The sequence below is a fragment of the Suricata suricatta genome, chromosome 8 (assembly GCF_006229205.1).
Source record: "Suricata suricatta isolate VVHF042 chromosome 8, meerkat_22Aug2017_6uvM2_HiC, whole genome shotgun sequence".
Classification (NCBI taxonomy): Eukaryota; Metazoa; Chordata; class Mammalia; order Carnivora; family Herpestidae; genus Suricata; species Suricata suricatta.
In genome coordinates, this window is record NC_043707.1 from 107,347,897 (window position 1) to 107,362,134 (window position 14,238).

General features: G+C 38.8%; 1 protein-coding gene across 2 annotated transcripts in view; it reads left to right on the forward strand.

Annotated features, from left to right (window-relative positions):
- Positions 1-14,238, forward strand: part of EIF2B3 (eukaryotic translation initiation factor 2B subunit gamma) — a 115,907-nt gene that overhangs the window by 20,427 nt on the left and 81,242 nt on the right. For both annotated transcript variants that reach the window (XM_029949460.1, XM_029949459.1), the window contains exon 4: positions 13,152-13,311. In XM_029949460.1, the coding sequence (XP_029805320.1) occupies positions 13,152-13,311 (160 nt within the window). The remainder of the gene's footprint in view (positions 1-13,151; positions 13,312-14,238) is intronic.

Genomic DNA, 14,238 nt, shown 5'->3' on the forward strand with positions numbered 1-14,238 from the left:
CAGTCCCTTCCCAGCTTGCATTTAATTCATCTATAAAATAGTCCTATTTTTCATTTATTCACAAGTGTGTATTGAACACATGCTATATACCAAGCTCTCTTCTGGATGCTGGAAATATAGTGGTAAACCAAATCAACAAGATCCCTGCCCTCATAGAGCTATTCTATGAGGAGAAATATATAATAAATAAGAAAACATAATTTCTGGTGATAACAATGCTAAGAAGAAAAATAAAGCAAGATAAGGGATAAAGAGGGGCACAGGAAAGTGAGCTCTTTCAGATAGAAGATAACATTGGAGAAGAAACCCTAATGATAAGGATAGTGAGCCTCAAGGAAGATCTTTTCTTGCAGAGAGAATAGCAAGTGAAAATGCCCTGAGTTAGGAATGAATTTAACCAAGCAGTAAGATTAGTAAGACTAGAGCACAGTAATTAAGTAGTAGAATCGTAGTATGAAAGGTCTGAGAATTATGTGAAGACCAGATCATAAAGGATCTTCTAGATCATAGTAAGGATTTAGAGTTTACATTTTGTTCTATGCTGGAAAACCTTTTGAGTGACATCATCTGACTTATGCTTTTAAAAGATCTCTACAGCTGCTGTATGGAGATAAAACTATAATGCAACAAGAATGAATCAGGCAGATCAGTTAGGAGACAATTGGAATAGTCCAGATGGAAGATAATGCTAAGACTAGAACAGTAGTGGTAAAAGTAGTTGCCTTCAAAACATTTTTTAAATTATTTTTTAATGTTTATTTTATTTTATTTATTTTAGTTTATTTTATTTTTTTATGTTTAGTTTATTTTATTTATTTTAATGTTTTAATTTTTGAGAGAGACAGAGACAGAGCATGAGCAAGAGAGAGGCAGAGAGGGGAGAAACAGAATTTGAAGCAGGGTTCACAGGCTCTGAGCTGTCAGCATAGAGCCCAGCGTGGGACTTGAACTCATGACCTGAGCTGAAGTCAGATGCTTAACCAACTGAGCCACCCAGGTACCCGCATTCAAGACATATTTTGAAGGTAGAGTTGACAGGACATTTTATGAATTGGATATACAGAATGAGGAAAAGAGAGAAATCAAACAATAGCTTCTGGATTTTTTACTTGAGCAGCTGAAGTGATAGAGCATTTACTGCGGTGTGGGAGACTGGAGGAAGAACAAGTTGGCATTCAAGATAATTTTTGGATGTTGGACACCTGGGCAGCTCAGTTGGTTAAACCTCCACTCTTGACTTCAGCTCAGGTCATGATGTACGGTTCATGGGTTTGAGCCCCATGTCAGCTCTGCGCCGAGGGTGTGGGGTTCTCTTTGTCCCTTTCACTCTGCCCCTCCCCTGCTCATACTCTCTGTGTCACACACATACTTTCTCAATAAATAAATAAACATTTTTTTAAACATAATTTTTGGATGTTAAATTGTAACACTGGTTATTAGATTTCCACATTGAGATATCAAGTAGGTAGGTAGTTTTACAATTCAGAACCTCAAAGGAGAGGTCAGGGCTGGAGATATAAATCTGGGGATCATCAACAAAGTGAAATGATCTAGGGAGTGTGTGCAGCAAAAGAAGAGAAGAGGGCTAAAGGCTGAGCCTGGTATTTAGAGACCAAGAAGCCGAGGAGGAGGAAACAAAAGTGATTAGGAAGGTACAGCTACTGAAGTAAAACGAAAGATCAGGAAATTAAGGTTTCATGGAAACTGTGTGAGGAAAGGGAATCAAAGAAAGAGTATTCAGTTGTGCCAGATATTGCTATGAAAAGTTTAGTAAAATGAGAACCAAGAATTTATCATTGGGTTTGGCAAGATAGATTCATTTAAGACATAAACTCTTGCTAGAATAGTAGGGCAAAAGCCAGATTGGACAGAAGAGGTGAGGGATTAAGAAATGGGAGATGTTGGGGCACCTGACTTGGCTCAGTCAGTGGAGCATGTGACTCTTGAACTTGGGGTTGTGAGTTCAAGCCCCACATTGGGTGTAGAGATTACTTAAAAAAAAAAACAAAAAAGAAAATGGGAGATAAGACAGCTGTTTTAAGAAATTTTGATGTAGAGAAGAAAAATAGGACAGAATGAAATATTCCATACTTACAAAAGAATATATGTGATAATAAATATTTCCTTGCCCAACTTTGAAAATATGATTTTTTTTTCAAGATGGGATATATTTTAGCGTATATTTAGCGTATGTATACGCTCATGGAAGTCGACAGAGAAAGAAAGCATTTAATTATTCAATTCAACGATCGTATTTTTACTGCCTACAATGTACTAGTCACTGTTTTGGGTGCTTAGGATGAATAATCAGTGAAACAAAGTCCCTGCCTTCATGGAGTTTACTGAGTAGATTAGAGGAGGTGTGATCCAGTGTGCAAGCGGATAGGTTTACCCTAGATTGGAATAGGAACAGTTAATCTGTTATTACAGCAGAACACACAATGTGAAATGCATGTAGGTTCATTAATTTTGTGTCAGGAAGATGTTTGCTCTTCTAATTGTTTCTGTTTTCTTATTGAAATCATGAAGCAAATAAGAAGTAAAGCCATCACCTAAGAGTGAGGAAGGGAGAAGAATGTTGAAGTTTTATGGAAGGAAAAGAAGATATGAAATCATCTCAGAAAATGTGAGAGAACATTCCCTGAGAAATTCTCTAAAACTTTTGAAGGCTTTCTAAAAATTTTTTAGCTTCTGGTGTTGTTGAGAAGTACTAAGTTTTTATAATTGCTAATCTTTTTCATGTGACCAAGTTTCTCTGTCGAAATTTGTAGCATCTTTTTTTTGTACCAAGTGTTCGGAAATTTCATGATGATGTCCTTTCTTGTGAATCTGTTTCATCCATGTGAGCCCTTCACTCAGTGAACTCTTTCAATTTGGATATTCTTGTCTGTCAGTTTAGGGGAATCTTAAAAAATAATTTTGTTGATGATTCTCTATCTGTTTTTTCTGTTCCTTTTTTTCCTGAAAACAGCTTATTATGTTCTTGGATTTCTTAGACTGGCTCTCTAATTTTCTTATATTTTCTTTCATATTTTCAATACCTTTATCTTTTCCCTCAATTTTTATATATGGGTGGGGCATGTCAACTGCGAGCTTCACTGTAGGGTGATATGGTGATGTAGTTGGACTCTTTTTTTGCTGTATCTCTAATAGCTCTATCTTTAGGGTTGTTTTCTCTTGGATTACTCAGATTCCCTGAGAAAACTGTTATCCTGCCTGAAAGGTAAAGATCTGGCTGCTGGCGTTCCAGGAAATGAGTTGCGGTCAGGGCTAGAGAGGATGTCTCAGAATCCTGTATGCATTCTTTTTTTCTTTTTTAATATTTGTTTATTTTTGAGAGAGAGAGAGAGTGCGAGCAGGGGAAGGGGCAGAGAGAGAGAGGTAGACACAGAATCCGAAGCAGACTCCAGGCTCTGAGCTATCAGCACAGAGCCTGATGAACCATGAGATCATGACCTGAGCCAATCAGATGCTCAACCTACTGAGCCATCCAGGCGCCCCCTGGATGCATTCTTTTTTAAGTCCCCACTTTTCAGTAAGGTGAATCCCCTCTTCCTATCCCAACTGTGGTTGTGCTTCTCCAGTCTCGGTATCTTCAGCCTTTTGCCAGTGTGGGATGTGGGCGGTAGCTAGGTTGCACCAAGTTGAAAAGAAAGATCTTTGAACCAGCCTTCTTTATTTTAATTCCGTCTTCCCCTGCTTTTTATCCATATCAGTTCCTCAGCCTTTTGGAGAATGTGATGTAAGTTGAGTTTGTTCTCAGTTTTCCTATGACTAACATAATTTTTTTTAATGTTATCTCCTTTCCCATTCTTCTTATTACTGTGGATTTAGGACCATTTTAAAACTCCTTTGACTTATTTCAGTGATGTTTTGAAAAGGGGAAATATAGTTGTGTGCCTTCAATCTACTATCTTTACTTAAAATGTTTATAATATCTAAAGAGAAAAGGTGACAGAGAGTTACGTAGTTGACTGCAACTAGGAGAAGTAGATGATTTTGTATGTTGTCATGCACTTCAAATGAGTATAGGTTATGGAGTGAGAGAAATGGCCTGGACATAATAATGAGTGAGGAGTTCGCCTTCTTCACCTTCTGGACTCTTTGATTGGAAGACAGTGTGAAGAACAGAGAAAATGTCCTGAACACTTTCTTTGGTGCTGTTAAAATTTAGAACCTTAGAATTAGAAAATATTTATAGGGGCACCTGGGTGGCTCAGTCAGTTAAGCATCTGACTTTGGCTCAGTTCAAGATCTCACGGTTTGTGATTTTGAGCCCCACATCGTGCTTTGTGCTGACAGCTCAGAGCCTAGAGCCAGCTTCAGATTCTGTCTCCTTCTCTCTCTGCCCTTTCCCCACTCATACTGTGTCTCCCTCTCTCTCAAAATAAGTAAACATTCAAAAAAAGTAAAAAGAAAGAAAAGATTTATAAGGGGGGGCACCTGGGTCGCTCAATCAGTTAAGTGTCCGACTTCAGCTCAGGTCATGATCTCATGGTTTGTGGGTTTGAGCCCCATGTCGGGCTCTGTGTTGACAGCTCAGAGCCTGGAGCCTGCTTCAGATTCTGTGTCTCCCTCTCTGTATGCCCCTTCCTGCTCACGCTGTATCTCTCTCAAAAAATAAACAAACATAAAAAAAAAAAAAAACAAGTATTTATAAAGAAATATATTCTCTGGGCACCTGGGTCGCTCAGTCGATTGAGGACATGACTCTTGATTTCAGCTCAGGTCATGATCTCACTGTACATGAGTTTGAACCCTGCATCAGGCTCTGTACTGGCAGTATGGAGCCTGCTTGGGATTCTCTCTCTCTCTCTCTCTCTCTCTCTGCCCCTACCCTGTCTACATTCTCTCTCTCAAAATAAATAAATAAATATTTAAACAAAGGCATGTGGGGGCGCCTGAGTGGCTTAGTCACTTAAGCATCCAACTCTTGATTATGGCTACGATAGTGATCTCATGGTTTGTGAGTCCGAGCCCCATATCGGGCTTTGCTGACATCGCAGGGCCTGCTTGGGATTCTTTCTCTCCCTCTCTCTCTCTCTCTCTCTCTCTCTCTCTGCCCCTCCCCTGCTCATGCTCTGTTTCTCTCTCAAAAGAAATGAATAAAACTTTAAAATAATTATTTTTTAAAAGGCATATGGATAGCAATTATTCTTTTATTTTGAAAAAAGTGTGACCCTTGTAATCATACAATTTTATACCATAAGGGACTTCAGAGATGGTACAGCTCTCACATATAAAGGACGAAAAAACTGAGATCCAAAGAGGGAGTGGCCCATTCAAAGTCACATGTGAAATTAATAAGAAAACATACTTTATTTTAAGAGTACATTTTGAGGATGGCTTTAGTTTCTTTCATTTTTTTATCTTGTTAGTTGTCTTTTTCTAATATTATGATAAACTTCCCTTTATCACAGTCCCTAACTACTCTCTGTGACCCTCTCCCAAGCTTTCTGGTTTCCAAATAAACCAGACAATGTTTCTACATATTTCATACTTCAGAACAAAATTAAAATTTAAGTTACAGGCAGAAGATATGTAATGTAATTGTTAAGAGCATGTTTCATGGTCTTGAAATGGGGCAATAATATTTTTATTCTTTGTAGTATTTGTGTCTAGCTGAAGAAAAAGAATGAAATTATTTAAAATAAATTCAGAGTAATAAATTCTTTTGAAGTGAAGGTTTGATTTGAGAGAATGAAAAAGCCATTATTATTTCTCCATTAGTGTCCAGGCATTTGGCAATTAAAATTAAATTGCTGATACTTAAATCCTGGAAGAAAGACTAACAACTTCTGCATTTTCATAAACAACCTCTCTGTCTGAAATGGGTGACGATAAATAAATAAATATTTTGCCTCAGAAAAACTTGGAAGAGAAGTGATTAGCATTTAATTCATTTAGTAGTAATGTTGGAAATGAACAGAGTCTCAGTTACTTCTTAGTTTCACACAGGAAAGATGAGTAAAATTCTTCTATTTGTTTTTAACCCGAGGAGGAAAACTTATTTAGAAAGGTAACGTTGAGTCTCCATTTTAAAATTGTAAATCTAGCCTATCCCCTCCAGCCATACCCTTCAGGACAGCTGCATCTGTAAGTTTTCAGACATTTCTACCTTTTTCTTTTTTGGAGGCAACAGGTTTATTTCCTACCTCATTGCTTTAGGGAGCTGCCAAGTTACCTTTTTGGCCCCTGTCCTGTGAATAGTCACGGTCTCTACAAATGGGGCTCTCAGCTTTGGCGGAAAGTATGCTGTTTCTAAACACGTAAAATTGGGTGTTTTCTCCTTTGAGTCAATTTAAACGAGGAAAAGGAGGTAACAGGAAGAGTGCTAATAACGTTTACTGATGCTTGTTCGCCAGCACTAGGTTGAACTCTGGTGACACAGATAAAAGAGCTCCTTATGAAACTCAAAGTTTAGGAGCACCTGGATGGCTCAGTCAGTTGAGCATTTGATTGGCTCAGGTCATGCTCTCATGGTTCATCAGGCTGTGTGCTGACAGCTCAGAGCCTGGAGCCTGCTTCAGATTCTGTGTCTCCCTCTCTCTCTGGCCCTCCCCTGCTTGTGCTCCCTCGCTCGCTCTCTCTTAAAAATGAGTAAACGTTAAAAAAAATTTCTTAATTAAAAAAACCCTCAAAGTCTAGATGGAAAAAACCCATTTAATCCAATTTAGTGAATTAAGGTCTGTAAAGGAAGAGAAAAGACTTAATTTCTAGATGAGATAATATACTGGGTACTGCCTTCTATAATAACTGTGACAGGACCTGAAACTTGATGGATGAATGTGTGGTGGGATGGGAAGAGAGAACGGGGAATGCATTTTTGGCAGTTTACTCCAGCAAGTTAACATTAGCTGTGCGGTAGGGGAATTGTGGCGGAGAAGGCTGAATTAGGTAGGTGGAGTCATATTTTTAAAGACCTTTAGTGTCTTACTAAGGAATTTACACTCAGTCTTACAAAGCAGTGATAGCCTACATGGGGTGATCTCAAAGCAGGGGGTGTGCAAGACAGAATACCAGAGGAAGATATTAGAATCTCTAGTTCTTTTAGTTTTATCCATTCTTTTAAAAATATCAATTTTTGTATATTTTATCTGAAGAGCATATTATATCACTTGTAGTGATTTGCATATTTTTAAATAACTTTTAAAAGTAAGTGCAACTAGGGCCACTTGAGTGGCGCAGTCAGTTAAGTGCCTGACTTTGGCTCAGATCATGATCTCACAGTTCATGGGTTCAAGCCCTGCATCAGACTCTGTGCTGACAGCTCAGAGCCTGGAGCCTGGTTCAGATTCTGTGTCTCCCTTTCTCTCTGCCCTTTCCCCCACTCGCACTCTGTCTCTCTCCTCTCTCTCTCTCAAAAATAAATAAACATTAAAAAAATTTTTTTAAAGTAAGTGGGAATAAGTGTTCACCTTTTTTGTTGTTGTTAATGTTTGGAGAACATTATTCTAGACTGTCTTTAAGCAGGGAAATGAAATAAGTAGTGGAAATTGGAGTATGGGTTAGAATAGGGGAAAACTGGAATGAGAGAGACCAGCTGAGAGACTGGAAGAATACTTTGAGACCTAAACTAAGGTAGTGCAGTGGAGATGAAAGAGCAGGACTTGGTGACCAGTAACATGTTGAGTAGGGGACTGGGCAAGAGAGAGAGAGGACTTCATTCCTAGATTATGGTCAGATTTCTGACTTCAGATCCTAGTGGTGGTGACACTATGATTAAGGTAAGGAGCACAGGAAGGATGTTTAGCTCTAAGCCTTAGGATTATCACATTTCTTACAGACTGAGTTGGTCGTTACTTCCTGCACCTAATGCCCCAGACTCATTAAAAACAAAACGGCATTTGGCCCTTTGCCATGCACTCTGGGAACTGCAGACTGGGAGTGTTTTCCAAACATTTTCAACAGAAATCAAGCATGATGAGATCTCCATTGCAGTTAGACATTGGTGTTTATTAAAGCACCAAACTACTCTTGAGGGTTGGATTGGGATTGGACCACGTAGGAGATGTAAATCGTGACCATTCATAGTACCACCAAGTAGCTGAATTCATTAGTTCCATACGGACAGGGGTGGAGCACAGGGCGGTGATTTGGATCATAGCCATTGTTTGTGGAAGTGCTGGGTGGGTAAAAGCGTGGTTACCTTGCCTTGACCGGTTTTTGTTTTTTTTTTCCCAAGGGGAGTAAGTGTTTTTCTTTCTCCATGCCATACGAAATTGTTTGCCAGGTTGTGTTATTGATAACAATCTGTCATGGAGCAGCTGCCAGGAAGGAAGAAAGGCTGTTCCCAGGAGCTCTTACCACCTCCCAGCATACCACTGCCACCACGCACACATATGTCCAGTTTTCTGATTTCACTTTTGTTTTTTTTCTTCTAGTTTTACTCAGTGGTTTTGGCTTGATTGAAAATGTTCTTGTAATGAGAGATTTCTGGGCTTTGCCATGGCTTTGTAATTGGGTTTTCTGAGCTTAATTTGTTTGCGTTAGCCAAAACTAACTGGCAGCAATTGGAATTTTGAATTCCTGGAGGTCTTGAGTTCTCCCCAAACACTAACACGCTATCTTCACCTTCCCTTAAAGACCTTGTATGTTTCCAGTTTGTCAAAACTGGACGTGTTTGCCGTTTTTTAGAGCTGTGCTTTTTGCCCTTGACATTGCCCTGGCTCCTCTAACGGAACAGCCTTGGGATAAAGGGATACTGAGGACCATTAGAATAGTGAGTAGGGAAGTCTGAGGAGATTCCATTTGGCCTCTGCAAGAGAAGAGGCCTACTGTTGGTGATAGAGAAGAACTGGCTACCTGAAACACGAAGCAGCTGAGAATTGGTGTGTCCGGGAAACTTCAAGTTAATTGCATTTCAGATACACAGTTCCTTCACAGTCCAAACAGTTTGGAGTATGGGTTAGAAATACATCTGGCTCTTAACAGTTTCTCTGCTTTTCCTCTCTGGGCTCCAGTTAGTAGAATATTTGGATTTCTAGAATGGGCTTTACATTTTTAGAATAAAAATCAAAACAACAGTTATTTATTTTCTATTATAGCTTTTATAAAAATGTAAAGAGGGGCACCTGAGTGGCTCAGTCGGTTAAGCGTCCAACCTCCGCTCAGGTCATGATCTCATGGCTCAGGGGTTTGAGCCCGGCGTCAGGCTCTGTGCTGCCAGCTCACAGCCTAGAGCCTGTCTTTGGATTCTGTGTCTCCCTCTCTCTCTGACCCTCCTCTGTTCATGCTGTCTCACTCACTCACTCGCTCTCTCAAAAATAAAATAAAACATTAAAAAAAATTTTAAATGTAAAGAGAAATAGGTAGTAGTATGAAGATATAAGAATGATTTCATTTTCCTTTTAGACTTCTGTTTCTTTTTCCAGGATTTCCAGATTTGGAAACAAAGTACATTGATTAAAGAGCAAAGACTTCTCTGTGGAAGTGGTGGAGTTGCAAGAGGATAGGAATGTGTTTTGTCTCAGTGAGTTTTAGATGGAGCGTTTTCTGGGTGCAGAGGCAGGAGAGGGCCTGACGGAGTAGCACCTCCATCTGTATCCCAATCCCTGCCCTTTCTGACTGACACCTTTTCACACTGAGAACAGATGGCAGCCAGACAGTGGGGGAGGAGGGGGTTCTGTTTCTTGTATTCCTTGGGGATTTTGCATTCAGCTTCGCAAAAAGTCATCAAAAAGCAAAGAGAAAAATGAGGCAGTGGACTGTTCACATTTACACCAGACTTGCTTGGCATTCACTATACTGACAGATTAATTTTTGCAGACACTCAATGATAACCGCACTTATTTTCCAGGATGACATTGCCGCCACTTCAGAGGCATTTGCCTTGGGGTCGTTTTCTTCACTTTGGAGCACACTGGATAATTAAATTTATTGTTGAATAGCTTGCAAAAATCAGCCATCTTACTAAGGAAAGGAGTTTTTATTTTCTCAGCAAACTGTCATTTTCATTATAATGAAATGGGACAACTTCTGTACTACTGTCCTGACATGTCTGTAATAATAGCCCATGTTCCCTACCTTTGTAAGCATTGTCATAAGAAGTAGCATTCTGTTCTGTCTCTTCCTGAGCTTTCATATACGTGGGCTGATTTGCTAATATTTTGTGGTTCCTACAGGTGAGCTTAGGAATATTTTTCCTTAAAAAAAAACAAACCCAAAAACTTTTTTTAGTTCCATTAAAATTCAGAAGGAACTAAGATAGCTTTAAGCAAAAGAGTAGAAAAAATCCAAATTTAACTTGAAGAGGCTCTCAAAAGGAATTGTTTAGGCTATAAATAATGATTTATATATGTAGAGAAAGAAATGATGGTTCTGGTATTTCAAGAAGTAAGCCGAGGTAAAGGCACCTGGGTGGCTCAGTCCATTAAACAGCCGACTTCGGCTCAGATCATGATCTTGCAGTCTGTGGGTTCAAGCCCTGCATCGGCTCTGTGCTGACAGCTCAGAGCCTGGAACCTGCTTCTGATTCTGTGTCTCCCTCTCTCTCTGCCCCTCCCCCACTCTCTGTCTCTCAAAATAAAATAAAAGCATAAAAATTTTTTTAAATAAATGTTAAAAAAAATTTTTTAAAGTTGAGTTATAGTTGAGCCTCAATTTCTGAGCAAACATGACTTTTTACTGTAGTAGAATGTGAGTTAAATCATCCATTTTCCCCACCCACAGCAGGAATCTTGACTTTAAATTAAAAGAAGAGGAGGAACCACTTACAAGAATGTCCATGTGGATATTCGTTTTATTCTTAAACCTGGAATAATTTTGTCCATTGTTTTTCAGACTTTATAAAGTAGCAAAACCTGTTTTCCAAACCAAAGCTTATACAGAAGCCTATCTAAGAAAATAAAATTAATCAAAGAGGAGTTCCCCTGGTTGACTCAGAAAGGGCGGTAGGAATCAGGCTTTCCTTGAGGCCTGCCTCAGAAACTGCAGGTGCGCAAACATTTGTGTAGTTAATTTAAATTCAAATTTAAGGAATTAGTTTTTCAATTGATTGTTTTGGGTCTTCTGTTTTCTGCATTTATGATAAAGTGTAGTAGCAAAATGTATAGGTAGAAATTTGTTTAAAATATATTAAGTAGCTTTTCTTAACTACTCACATTTTACACTTCCTAGTCCAAATTCCCTCTGTTTCAGAGTAGGGCCTGTCTGAGCATAGGGTAAGTGCTCAATAAATGTTAGGTAAGTGAATTGTTGCAAGTGATAATCCAGTTTCTGCTTGAGCACTTCTAATGATGGGAAACTCGTCACCTTACAAAATTACTCTTTTTTATTAGCTCTGATTGACAAATACAAGTTAATATGGAAACCACAAGTACTTTTCTTCATGTTTTCCCTATTCTTAGTTTTGCTTTTGGGCTATTGAGGTAAAATTTGTTTTTCCTTAAGACTGCCAGCTATTGGCGCGCCTGGGTGGCTCAGTCAGTTAAGCATTAGACTTCACCTCAGGTCATGATCTCATGGTTCTTGGGTTTGAGCCCTGCGTCAGGCTCTGTGCTGACAGTTCAGAGCCTGGAGCCTGCTTCAGATTCTGTGTCTCCCTCTCTCTCTCTCTCTCTCTACTCTCCCCTGCTTGCACTGTCTCTCTCTCTCTCTCTCTCAAAAATAAATAAAAATAAAAAATTTTAATAAAGAACATTTTTATCTCTTTCTTAACTCCACCCCATAATCCTTGTCCTGCCCACTGTCTCCTCTACATAGTCTTTTCCCTATTAAACAACGTCTCTTCTTTCACTATTATGTTTCCAGCTCTTTCGCCATCTTTAATCATCTTCTCATTGATACTTTTTTAGTTTATCATGGATACTCTTAAAATATGATACTCCAGTTGGTATCTAGTACCCATAGTGTTGGTTACTAGACAGACCAAAATTTAAAAGTATCTAAGATCTAAGTTTAGGTGTTTTGAGTACCTAATACTGTGGACTAGAAAATCCCTTAAATTGGTTTCAAACTAGCAAAGCTGTATTTCTTAAGACACTATTCACTAGTACAGACTATTTATATGAATAGTCATTACAAGTTGTTAGCTCTTAGTTACCTAACGGCTGTAAACCTGTTTCTTTGTATGTGAAATACAATTAATAATAGTGCTTACTGCACAGTGCACTGAAGATTGGGAATGCACACAGTGTTACCACAATTCCTGGCCTATAGTACACATTCAGTAAACATTTATTAGTATTAATTAGTTATTATTGTAATTAATCTGAATTACTAGAATTGCAATCAGAATACCTCCCACATGAGAAAATCTTTTTTTACTTCATTGATTTATTCATTTATTCGTCAAATAATTACTAAATGCTTATTATGTGCCAGACTCTGTGGTAGTTAGTTCTCATATTTTTATCTATAAAAATCAGAACTAATAATATTAATAATAACAATCTCACCCCATGGTGTTATAAGAATTAAATGAGTGCTTTTATACCTACCTGAGTTTGTATTGTAATTGTTTACTAATTAAATTGGTCTCTTTGAGAGATGGACATTATATTTTATTCATCCTTTGATTTTCTAGTATTGTAGCAAAGTGACTATTTCATAGTATTTCGTAACCATATGGAATCATCAGACTATGTGAAAATGCTTTTCTTAAAATTTTTTTAATGTTTTATTTTATTTTTGAAAGGAAGAGGGAGAGACAGTGCAAGCAGGGGAGGTTCAGAGAGATAGGGAGACACAGAATATGAAGACAGGCTCCAGGCTTATGAGCTAGCTGTCAGCACAGAGCCTGACCCGGGGCTTGAACCCACTAACCGTGAGATCATGACCTGAGCCGAAGCCAGATGCTCAATGGACTGAGCCACACAGGCGCCCCTGAAAATGCTTTTCAAACTGGAAGGGGATATATAAGTTTAAGATAATTAATTACACATTCATGGAAATAGACTGCAGTGGTTTTCATACTCTGTTCCTTAGAGTTCCAGTGGTGCCTCAGATTCGGCAGCAATAAGGCTCACCAAGGGGAGGCAGGTTTTCAGTTAAACGAACATATTTATGTTACTTATTCTGCCACTCTAAAAACGGTTTGAAAACAAGTGTCCAGTTTTGTGTGTTCCTACTCCATTGTAAGTTTATCCTGTAATGATTTTTGTGATCCGTTGTCTTTTGTGACACTGACTGTCCCCTTCTCCATTTGACAGACAGATGTACTAGTCCTGAGCTGTGATCTCATAACAGATGTTGCCTTACATGAAGTTGTGGACCTTTTCAGAGCTCATGATGCATCACTTGCCATGTTAATGAGAAAAGGCCAAGATGGCTTAGAACAAGTTCCAGGTCAAAAGGGGAAAAAGAAAACAGGTAAGGAGACTGGAGTTTGGTTTATTTGTATGTTAGGTTTTTATAATTATTTTTATCATTCATGTTTTTGCTTAAGAAACATTTATTGAGAACTGATTGCACTGCAGACACTGTGCTAGGATTGATGACATAAAGTCAGAAAAGACGCAGCTCCTGACTTGAAGAGGCTTCAAACTATTGGTTAGATTCTGTAAAGTCCAGAGACTTTTGTGTGTAGAAAAGAGCACTCAGAATTACTTGCATTGTGTTTAAGCCTCAAATAATTAAATGCATATATCTAAGAAACAAAAAATCGATTTTAAGATCAAATTTTTAAAAGTAGTTAAACTACGGACACCTGGATGACTCAGTTGAGCATCCAAATCTTGATTTTGGCTCAAGTCATGATCCCAGGGTGATGGGATTGAGCCCCACATTAGGCACTCACCGAGCATGGAGCCTCCTTGAGACTCTCTTTGTCTCCCCCTCTGCCCCTCTCCCCTGCTTGCATGCTCTCTCTTTCTCTAAAAAATAAAACAATTTTGAAGCGTAAATTGTCATACCTTGGCCATTGGAAGTTTATTTAAGCTGACTCCTCTCTTCTTTGAAAAGGTATTACGTACACTGGTAACCTGCTGTTTAGCTGGAGTATGATTATGGAAAACAGGGAAGCAGGAAATAGGACTAGAGAGGATACAGAGATCAGACTAGAGTTTGGACTTTATCCTCAAAACAGTGGGAATTGGGGTGCCTGGGTAGTTCAGTTGGTTGAGCATGCGACTTCAGCTCAGGTCATGATCTCACAGTTCATGAGTTCAAGCCCCACATCAGGCTCTCTGCTGTCAGCACAGAGCCTGCTTCAGATCTGTCTCTGTCTCTCTCTGATCTCTTGTTGCCCCAAAAGTAAAATAAAAAACATTAATGGGGTGCCTGGATGGCTTAGTCAGT